The 12,246-nt window shown below is 38.0% G+C and overlaps 1 protein-coding gene across 1 annotated transcript in view; it reads left to right on the top strand.

Moving 5' to 3' along the window:
- The window catches only part of LOC135464053 (uncharacterized), a 43,203-nt gene extending 31,823 nt beyond the window's left edge, over positions 1-11,380 (top strand). Inside the window, exons 11-12 of the mRNA XM_064741528.1 lie at positions 10,277-10,368; positions 11,237-11,380. Of these exons, the coding sequence (XP_064597598.1) occupies positions 10,277-10,368; positions 11,237-11,380 (236 nt within the window). The remainder of the gene's footprint in view (positions 1-10,276; positions 10,369-11,236) is intronic.
- The last annotated feature ends 866 nt before the right edge of the window (positions 11,381-12,246 follow it).

Here is a 12,246-nt window from a genome sequence, read left to right as displayed (position 1 = left end):
TTAAAACAATGCAAAAGGATCAAGCCTCGGCGAATGTGGGTTTATACAGGAATACAGTACTACAAAAGGCGTACAGCATAGCAAGTGTATCCAGAGCAACGTCACGTGTAATACTTATATGGCAAATATAACAGTCTCAAAGCGTAGAAGGTAAAAGGCCGTAAGTGGGAAGATCTGCCAGCAACCTGCGGATGGTCGTGGGTTTCCCCCGTGCCTTGCCCGGTTTCCTCCCACCATAATGCTGGCCGCCGTCGTATAAGTGAAATATTCTTAAGTACGGCGTAAAACACCAATTAAATAAATAAATAAATAGAAGGTAAAACCAGAGTAGTGACAGTGTGATACTTGGCACATAGACCCACGCAACTGCAATAAAACCGCCACATTTCTATTTACCTTAGTTAAGGTTTTTATTCTAACTGTTCATGTAAATATTTAAGCAGTGGGAAATCACCTACCGCTACCCCCAGCCCCACCCCTACATGTAGCGCTATCACTTTAGCAGAATTGGGTGAAAAAGCATGACAATGCAATATACTAGGCGTCGCTGGTCCAGAATTACTCAAAATTTCATCACATGAAAGCAGTTCAAAGGATCAAGGCCTAGGGGATGCTTAGTCAACCACCGTGGTCTACAAATTTATATAACTATGTAGAACTCAGTGAATGTTCACTTACGCGTTTTCTATATTTTGATGATTCATTATCAACAAGAACACGTATGTAAATAAGATTTAACAAGATTTAGGTAAGTAAATAAGGTAACAAGATTTAATCTGCTCATCACTGCAGACTAAGTGGCATACTACTCAGAGTTAATCGATCTGCCCCCGTGGGGTTTACGGGGTGATAGGAATAGGACCTCTAAGCAAGCTTGTCGGCTAACCTAGAGCTCTCCTGCGTGAGCCCGGTGAATATAATAGGCTCACATCTTCTCGGTTGTGTGAGAGGCAACCGGGGAGCGACCTGTTTGCCGTGGGTTGCGACCCGTAATCTCCAAGGACAGGATCCTGGTGGCTGAGGGCGTGTTGGTCTTGCAAGATCCTCACGCCCAACACGTCACTTTGGCCCTTATTTGGAGAGAGACTGGAGGTCGGATGGGCCTTCAATATCAGAGGCGGATGTGATGAATAGATCATCCCCCGCAGCAGGGAGATCTTCCAGCCGATCTCCAAGGAAGGGCCGACCTCGGTCCACACATAAATCTACTACACGTCTATGTCCATAATGACTTCCTTACATAAAATTATACAGTGGAGTTGTCGAGGTCTTAAAGTAAATTTGATTGAAATAACACAGCTAGTCCAATCATTAAATCATATTGCCCTGTGTCTTCAGGAAACTCACCTAAAGACACCTGACAAAGATACAATAACTCTTAAAAATTATTCACCTTATAACACCCATTGTATTGAAGAAGAACGAGCTCTAGACGGCTCCTCGATCTTCATAACTAACAATATTATTCATAGCCCTGTTGCTCTGGATACAGAGCTTCAGGCCGTGGCTGTTAGTGTTTCATTGTCTGAAACAATAACATTCTGTTCAGTGTATATTCCTCCTAACATTTCTTGGTCAGGTTTCCAGTTAAATAATTTAATAGAATTGCCAAAAACTTTTATAATGATAGTAGATTTTAATTCCCATAACGTCCTATGAGGCAGTAATAACATTAATAATAAGGGCAAGATAGAAGACTTCGTATGGATAGAGGAACTGTGTTATTTCAATGATGGTTCTAATACCTATTCACATCCGGGTAACGGCGCTTATTCTACTATCAACCTCAATGTCACAGATCCATTAGTTTTTCTTGATTTTTCTTTTGTAAGGTGCATGACGATCTTTGTGGCAGTGACCATTTTCCTATAATCCTAGAGCATATCATTTCTAATTCTTTAGAACGTGTAGCTAGGAGTAAATTCGAAGAAGCAGACTGGATCGCATTTAAGATGTTCTGCGAGGCTGATATCACTCCAAAGACTTTCAATGCAGCAGATGATCCTATATTCAAATTTAATGAGCTTGTTTTACGAGCTACCAATAGAACTATCCCTCAGACCTCGACAAATCCCAAATCCAAAAGTAAACCCTGGTACGACAATGACTGTCGTAAAGCCATCAAGGACCGGAAAAAGGCAGAACACAGATTTAATCATTGACCTACTAATAATTACGTAAACCAACTTCGTATTTTACTATACTATATATTTTTCTAAACCATTTACCACCTGAGCCACTTTAGAGCCTCTTAAACCGGCTTAATAGTTTTTTGGATAACTGGTAATTTTCCACCCTCCTGGAGGGAGGAATGTAGCATGACAACTTTACATATTAACGGGAAAGACGTAATCGTCCGTTACCGTTAATCTGATCGGTTAGGGTCTGTAACGCTCTTCATTTTCAAACTCTATCTAATACCGCTTAACCTGGGGCTAGGGGCCGTAAAGGTAGCCATGCTAATTACATCAGCATGATGCCTTTATGAACAGTTGCAATGAAAGCGCGACTGAGATACTTGTTTAGCTGCTATTTGACCTGGAACTCATTCACGGACTATGAATTTGAACTTTAATATGGAATTCATGTCTGGAATATTCATTGTCTGCCCGGCATCATTGAAAACTGATGACTGCTTCTCTCTTGTGTGTTACCGGCTGTATTTCTTATTTGTATAATTTCTTACATACCTTTGTCTTCGGGAGCTAGTGTTAAACGTTGTTTGGAAATGGATCTTGCGATTATCAACTCGAAACGCTCTTTATGGACTACGAATGGTATAAATAAACAGGTGGTGTCTATATTTTTCGAACTTGAAAAAGCCTACGACACCACATGGAAATGTGGTATTTTAAAAGACCTTGCTGATATGGGCCTTAAAAGCCGATTAGCAATATTCATATCAGAATTTTTATCAGATCGTCAGTTTAAGGCACAGGTGGGGTCCACTCTTTCTGATTTATGAGCAGGAAATGGGTGTGCCCCAGTGCAACATTTTATCACCAACTCTGTTCAGCATAAAAATAAATAGTCTATCAAAAATAATATCTGGCACATAGGGTTCTTTATACATGAATGATTTCCTTGTATGCTGCCGAGCTAGAAATATGAATAGCATCAAACGTCAGTTGCAGCATTGTCTCAATAAGATCGAGAAATGGGCAACTGAAAACGGTTTTAGATTTTCAACGTCTAAAACCGTCGGTATGCATTTTTGTAACAAACAGAGACTTCATCTTCACCCCTAGCTTAATTTTTGTGGTGAACATGTTAAAATTGTTGGATAAACTTAATTTTAGGGGTTATATTTTGTTACGACCCAAACTGTCTGTATTATAAACAGATGGCTTGTTCGAAATACACGACAGTTTAGCCGCACAAAAATGTAACCAAAACCAGCAGATTTTATTTTACAATTTATTAGGTTTAACAGCAACAGATAATAAGACTTTTACAAATACTAAAGTACTTAAGTTTAACAAGAAAGGATAGCAGTATCTATACAAATACTAAAGTACTTACATGTAAAACGGGGTCAAATCCAAACGGACGCATATACTCCACAATGCTTAAAAATTGCACAGAGGCAATATTCATAAGAGGGAAAATCCACAGTATAACTGAGTGTATGACGAAATATACACAAAATTCCACAGACAGGGTCCATGTGCTAATGAGCACTATGTACACAAGTGCACAAATTAAATATACAAGTTCAGACTGAACAAGTGCTCGGTGGAGATAGGATATAACAAAGCCAGAGGCTATAAAAAACACCAAAATTCAGCACAAAAGGCCTACTAAAGTAACACACAGCGAAAGCATCCAAAACTCTCCTTTCTCCTCCTTTGACCTGCTTTCATAGGTCTTTTATAGACTGGTGGAATTTTCTAGAATAAGTAAATTCTTGAACATTTGTTGCAAACAAACAAGCCCCGAACTGAGGGTATTCTGAAACATTCTAAGGCAGAGGCAGACAGCAGGCCCTGAACTCAGCACATGTAAACAGTGGCAAGCTAAATTTAGAAGCTGACGGCAGTTGTGCACATAACACACCCACCCTTCAAGAAAAAAAGTTTTCCCAACCTTTTTTTACTTACAATATATGTTAAACAATATATGTTAAACACTAATATATACAACATTGTAAAACCACATGCAATTAAACATTTTATACACAACTTATACACGAGACAAGCTATCTGCAATAACATTACCTTTTCTCTTAACATGTTTGATTTCAAGATTGTATTCTTGCAACAATAAACGCCACCGTAACAATCTCTGATTCTTTCCCTTAACTTTTTGTAGAAACACAAGTGCATTGTGATCAGTATTTACGATCACAGGTTGTCTCGAAGCTGTTACATAGACTTTAAAGTGTTGCAGAGCTAAAATAACAGACAAACATTCTTTTTCAACAGTTCATTAACTTTTCTGAAACTTGTCAAGTTTACGGCAAAAGAAACAAACTGGATGATCAACACCAAGATTGTCCTCCTGAAGCAAAACAGCACCTACAGCAACATCGTGAAAAATGACATCAGTTTTTGATGGTACATCCGGAAAGAAATGTGAAAACTCATAAACATGTTCAGACAGTTGCTCTTGCTGAATGAGTTCCAGATGTTGCAGTTTACAATCAAGTTGTTTTAAGACATCTGAATTCTGAAGCTTTAAAGAATTGAGCTTAGAATCAACCAACTGTTCGCCAACATCATCTGTATTACAGCAACTCTGGTCAATGTCAGCAGCAACAACATTAACAGAATGTACAGCAGTGTTGTCAGTGTCATTTCTGCTTACATAGGGTTTCAACATGTTAATGTGACATAACTGACTTGATTTGCGTCGATCAGGTGTTTTAACAACGAAGTTAAGCTCACTCAGCTTTTTGTCAACAACATATGGACCAAAATATCTGACATCAAAGCATTTACCAGGTACAAGTAACAATACTAAAACTTTCTGACCACCCTGAAATGACAGAACAACAGATTCGTCATCATATCTACGTTTCATGTTCTTTTGAGTACATTCAAGATTGGCTTTAGCCAATTCACATGCTTTGACAAGTTTAGCACGAAAATCAGATACATAATCCACAAGATTTACATTACTTGTGTCATCATTGAGAAACTGTTCCTTGTAAATTAACAATGGTCCTCTAACATACTGTCCAAACACTAAATCAAATGGACTGAAACCCAACGATTCTTGTACTGACTCTCGAACAGTAACATAAGAAATGGAATACCTTCATCCCAGTCTTTTTCTGTGTCATGACAATAAGTCTTAATCATGTTCTTTAAAGTTTGGTGAAATCTTTCAATTGCACCTTGACTTTGTGGGTGGTAAGCAGAATACCTGTATTGTTTAATGCCTAACTGGTACATAACTTGCTGAAAAATAGCAGACATAAAGTTTGAACCTTGATCAGACTGTATGGATTTGGGTAAACCAAACAGAGTAAAAAACTTTGTTAAAGCTTTGACAACAGACTTGGTGTTTATATTCCTTAAAGGAACAGCCTCGGGAAATCTGGTTGCTATACACATAATAGTTAACACATACTGATTCCCAGACTTCGTCTTAGGTAGAGAGCCTACACAATCAATCAATATTCTGCTGAATGGCTCTTGAAAAGCTGGTACAGGCTCTAATGGTGCCTTAGAAATAGTCTGATTAGGCTTACCCACTACCTGGCATATATGACATGATTTACAAAACTGGGTTACATCTCCCTTTAATCCTGGCCAAAAGAAGTGGTTCAGTATCCTGTAGTAGGTCTTGTTAACACCCAAGTGACCAGCTAATGGCATTTCATGTGCCATACGTAAAATTTCAGTTCGATATGCCTTAGGTACAACAATCTGATGTTTAACAGCCCAGTCATCATCAACAGATACATCAGGTAGTCTCCATTTACGCACAAGTATATCAGACTTGACAATAATAACACACAGGTTCAGATGAAATAACATAATCATCGAGAGCTCTATCAAACAAACATGAAATTTCTGGGTGTTTATGCTGTTCAGTTACAATCTGATGTTCAGAAACATGTGATATGTCACTAGCTGTACAAAGGTCTGACTGATCATTATCAATGCAGTCGCCTTGATCTTTGTATCACAAGACATGTCACTTTTAAGTCAGACTTTACCGTCACAAATAAATGGCTCAAAAACCTTCATAACATTATCGTGTGAATTCTGTGTACAATCTACTGGTGGAGTCTTAACATAATTAAATGCATCAACATTGTTCACTATGTCAGACTTTTTAGCAGTAACACACAAATCAGTAGGCTTGGGGCCACCCTCCTGTTCTTGCCTTCTCTTTAAAGCATAACAATTTGACATGACATGGCCTGGCTTCCTATAATAATTACATGTAACCCTGCTAAACTGTCTATCAGTAAATGTATGGTCAGACCTTCGTTGAGTAGTTTTCGAATTAACAGGGCTTCTTTGCTGACCTAATTTGTCAAAATTTTGAGTCTGTTTGGGTGGGCATGAATTTGAATTAAATGAACTGCTGGAAAAGGATTGAGGCTTTCTAAATGTACACGGCTTTTTTCTGAAATGAGACCTTAGGTGTAACCGTGTAAGTAACGGCCAAAATGGCTGCTGCTTCTAATGTATCAGTCTCTTTGTCCTCAATGAAAGTTCTGACAGCATCAGTAATACACCTTTTAAAGTCTTCAATCATAATGATCTTTTTCAACTTTTCATAATCTTTATCTACACTTTTAGCAGAACACCACCCCTCAAACAATTGTTCCTTCTGCCTAGCAAATTCAATGTAAGTCTGATCTCTTTTCTCAAAATTTCTAAATTTCTGCCAATAGGCCTCTGGCACAAGCTCATATCTTTTTAAGATAACATCTTTCACAAAATCATAATCTGCACCCTGATCTGTTGATAACTCTGTGTATATATCCATAACTTTGCCAGTTAACACACACTGTAAAAGGGTAGTCCAAAACTTTTTAGGCCATTCTAAATTCTGAGCAATCTTTTCAAACTGTAGAAAATATTTATCTACATCAGTCTCACGAAATTGTGGCACCAATCTTATGTTTCTAACGACGTCAAATTTTGGAGGCATATCAGAAAAACTTAAGCCAGACCTGTCTCCTTCTAGTTTCCTCGCTTTAATTTCGCTATGAAGTCTCAATTTCTCCAATTCGAACACTCTTCCATTTTCCCTTTCTCTAAACAACTTTTCTTTTTCATTTTCTTTAAACATTCTTTCAATTTCCTTTTCCTTAAACAATCTTTCATCTTCCTTTTCTGTAAACAATCTTTCATTTTTCTTTTCCTGCAGTTCTAACTCCTTCAGTCTTATTACAGTGGAATCATCGCGCTCAGGCCTGTAAACTTCTAATGGACTTTCATCAGACTCCTGTAATTCTACCAAACATTTAGCAATACTAAACTGCATATCTTTCTTGCGTAAGGATCTTTTTATATTAAGATTCAGGTACTTGCTTAAAGCATACAAATTAGTCTTACTTAACACATCAAAAATGTCCTCATCTGGCGCTTCCATAAACTCGTGGGGCCTAAAATCCGACATGATGAATAAAATCTGCTGGCAGAATTTACTACAAAGTCAAAGACTGGAAAAATGACACAACTTACACAAAATCCTCTCATTCAAATTCAAATTCACTTCCCGGACAAGCCCCCAATTTGGTTACGACCCAAACTGTCTGTATTATAAAGAGATGGCTTATTCGAAATACCCGACAATTTAGCCGCACAAAAAAGTAACCAAAACCAGCAGATTTTATTTTACAACAATTTATTAGGTTTAACAAGAACAGATAACAAGACTTTTACAAATACTAAAGTACTTAAGTTTAGCAAGAAAGGATAGCAGTATCTATACAAATACTAAAGTACTTACATGTACAATCATGTCAAATCCAAACAGACGCATATACACCACATTGCTTAAAAATTGCACAGAGGCAATATTCATAAGACGGAAAATCCACAGTATAGCTGAGTGTATGACGAAGTATACACAAAATTCCACAGACAGGGTCCCGGTGCTAATAAGCACTGTGTACACAAGTGCACAAATTAAATATGCAAGTTCAGACTGAACAAGTGCTCGGTGGAGATAGGATATAACAAAGCCAGAGGCTATAAAAACACCAAAATTCAGCACAAAAGGCCTACTAAAGTAACACACAGCTCTCCTTTCTCCTCCTTTGACCTGCTTTCATAGGTCTTATATAGACTGGTGGAATTTTCTAGAATAAGAAAATTCTTGAACACTTGTTGTAAACAAACAGGCCCCGAACTGAGGGTATTCTGAAACATTCTAAGGCAGAGGCAGACAGCAGGCCCTGAACTCAGCACATGTAAACAGTGGCAAGCTAAATTTAGAAGCTGGCGGCAGTTGTGCACATAACAATTTGATGGTAAACTATCTTTTATACCTCATATAAAAATGCCTAAAGCTAAATGTACAAAGGCTGTCGATGTAATTTAGGTCGCGTCTAGCAGCGATTGGGGTGCTGACTGATCCATTTTACCTTGTTTATATCGTTCTCTAGTTAGGTCTAAATTGGACTGTGGATCCATCATTTATGGTTCCGCAAGGAAATCATATCCCAAAATGTTGGATCCAGTTCATCACCATGGTCTGAGGCTCAGCCTTGAGGGTTTTAGAGCCTCCCCATTAGAGAGTTTATATATGTAGGCTAATGAGCCTGCCCTTACATCACCGACGTATAAAACTGAGCCTTCAATATGCTACAAAGCTTAAAGCTTATCCAACAGACCCTGGCTACGACTGTGTTCAATCCATCATATGCAGATAAATTTAATAAAAGTACCAATTAGATCCCTTCGTTCGGTATACGGGACCATATTGTGGAAGCTAATATCAAGCTAGATGCTATAGCTCCAGTGTCTTTTCTGGAGTCTTCTCCCTGGCTACTTCCACAAGGCAAATTAATATTTGAACTACGTAAGCATAAAAAAATCAGATACAAATCCTCTAATAATTCAGCAGAGGGTTGCTTAAATTAAGGCTAATTATATGGGTTATAAATTTATATATTCTGACGGGCCGAAGGATGGGGACAGGTTTGCGGCTGCGGCTGTTTTAGAACAGCGAGTAACTTCTCTTTGTCTTCCACCTTCTTCTATCTTTTCTACAGATTTAGAGCTATACTCTTAGCCCTATGATTTGTTTTCTGTAGGCGCGTCCAGAGGGCAGCGATATGCAGTGACTCGCTGTCTTGTCTTTTGGCAATTCGGAATAATAAATTTAAAAATCCATTAGGTCTTGAGATTATAGCCTTGCATGGAAAACTGGTTAAAAGAGGTACAGATATTATGTTCTGTTGGATTCCAAGTCATATTGGTATCCATGGAAACACAGTCGTGCTGCCTTATATATATGTCATTTTAAAGTCCCGTATATCGCCCAAATATTCTTAAATATATTCGTCGCCTTTGGCACGGTGAACAGGACTTGCATATCCATAATAAACTGCATATTATTCATGGCGTCATTGGCTACCATTCTTATACTTGTCGAATGTCTCGTCGAGACCAAGTAGTTTTAACTAGGTGTCGTCTTGGGCATTCTCATTTGACACACAATTTCAGCTTAGATAAGAGCAGTGCTCCAAAGTGTATTGGATCACGGAAACATATCCTGGTTGAGTGTGTTGACTTTGTCCATGTTCTGCAAAGATTCTACACAGTGAACTCTATATATGATTTATTTGACAGCATCTGTCCGAAAAAAGTTTGAGCGCCTTTAGCGTATATCATAAAATATAATTTTAAATCTAATAATTATTTACAGATAATATATATATATATATATTTCTAGATGTACTATTTTTAAAAATATGGTGGTTTTCGAGTTTTTATTGTTTTGGTTTTTCTAATCTGATTTTAAACATGTCCGAACTTTTTTATTTCCTTTTAAATGTTCTCATTACCATATCGAAAACCTCAGCGGCCTCTCGTTTATACCTTGCTCTCGCGACGATATGACTGAAATATTGCCGATGTGGCGTTGAGCCATAATCATTCATGCATTTATTCCTCATGATGAATTTTTTTTTGAAATTTACATTAATCTTATTATAAAAGACAACAGGGACTGTAAAACCAGTGCTGCAACTGAGGATCCATTTGCACAAGCTGCCACCTAGCAAATATTAAAATGTTCAGGTTTGTAATGTAGAGCTGCTTCATTACCAATGAGTCTTTCAAAGCACTACTGACTGTTTCAGCCATGGAGATTCACGTTTCCCAGCCTACCTATGACGTTCTGCGGGAACTCGGGGGTTTCCAACTGGAACTACGAGAAGATGACGTCATCCGTGTAAGTCTCTGTTTAGAGAAGTGTTCTTATGAATTATCAATATTATATGACCATAATAAATTCAAATCGCCTTGCGATGAAGTCTCTACGGCCGTGGTTAAACGAACCAGAATGAAGACTTCTGTTGTCAGTCAGTGCAGGCTTACTAAGGCAAATTGACATATAGCGCCAGTTCCATGTGACTATGTCTCATCTGACACACTGTCTTCAATGTCATGCATATCTGTACGCCACGTGTGAGTAAGTTCGTCTGTTCTTTGGCAAAGGTCGGGAGTTTAACTCATGGATGGAACTCCTGTTTCCGTGATCCATAAAATTGACTGGTTTTCTCTACCCATTAAGATTCAAATAACAATTAAACAAGTATCTCAGTCGCCTCATTGATTGCAAATGTTCATAAAGGCAGCATGCATATGTAATGAGCATGGCTACCTTTACGGCCCCTAGCGCCAGGTTAAGCGGTATTACATACAGTTCGAAAATGACGAGCGTTACAGACCTTAACCGATCAGATTGTGATTCAAAAGTAACGGACGATTACGTCTTTCCCGTTAATATGCAGATATTCCTTTTCCATGTGCAAAAATGTTTCATCACGTTGCTGTACGATATTTTCGTCTCGTATATTATTACGAAAGAATTGAATGTGTAAACTGGCCATCAAAATCTTCTCAATTCAGTCCAAAATACAGAAAACTATTTCTTGCTGGGGTCTTCGATCCCCTGTTCGCCCCTCTCCCCACTAGGCTTGGACCCCGGTGTTTGGGTTTCTCACTTCTGTGTTCCAGTCTGGGTTGACAGTCCTGTTTATCAAATAAATGCTATAAAACAAACATACATATTACATAACATTTTATGTTTTCAACAGAGGGATCGTGCACTGGCCGTATCTCTGAAGGGAAAATTGAGAACGTACTGGCTTGTGGGACGAGTGGGGATGGTTCTAAAACCCAGAGTTGCTATGTCGTCATTGTCCGACCTGTCTGAAGAGGACAATTTAGGTCAAGCATAAAATAAAAACAATCCATTATCTCCCCTTTTTGTGTCTGGCCGCCTATCCAATGACTTTGGCCCTCAAACTCTTTCCATTGTTAAGTACACAGTCTCATTGTAGCACAACTGAATCTGTTGGACAAAGTGAAGTATCGTCAGATGAATACGAATACACTTATCTATATCGTCCTAACTATATTTTAGCGTTAAATTTAAAGTTTCATTATCGTAAGGTAGTGAATGTGTGCGGCGTAGTAATTTTTTTCTACCACAAAAATAAGAATGACTGAGGACTGATTTAGACCCGATTGAAGGTGGCGAAACTTCAGGTGTAGCGGCAAATCTTTCTCCAAAACGATGTGTTTTTTCTTATGGTGTGACCTCCATACTCCAGGTATGCACAGGAAAGTTTATTTAGTGGGCGTTGTTGGACTGAGGGCATTATTACTGACGACAAAACAAAAACATTGCCGTTCACGGACTTTGTGTATCTCCAAGTACATTACTACAGGCGAAAATTGCTCGAAATAATCGATGAATCCACATTTTAATGCAAAAATTCTGTACCTTTTGGCACTTAAATTCGTTCCAACGCTTAGTTTACCTTAACTACTGTTTGCGCAGTTAATGTTTTAGAAATTTGCAATGTTTGTTAATTAATCTTGGTTGATTAATCTGAGTTTTTTGCAATAACGAACAGATTAGAAATAATCAAATAATGACTGATAATACTTGCTGCTGATTATGTTATGGCAAAATATATAATTTGATGAAGGTAATTGTTGCTTGTCACACTTCTTATACGTGTTTTGTTGATCCATTGGTATGATTACTTGTTTCATAACAATTTTGCTATGGAAGTAAATTAAATGCCTGTTTAGTTAC

The sequence above is a fragment of the Liolophura sinensis genome, chromosome 3 (genome assembly GCF_032854445.1).
Source record: "Liolophura sinensis isolate JHLJ2023 chromosome 3, CUHK_Ljap_v2, whole genome shotgun sequence".
Lineage (NCBI taxonomy): Eukaryota > Metazoa > Mollusca > Polyplacophora > Chitonida > Chitonidae > Liolophura > Liolophura sinensis.
Note: the sequence above shows the minus strand (reverse complement) of the source record. Positions and strands in the feature narration are given on the sequence as shown.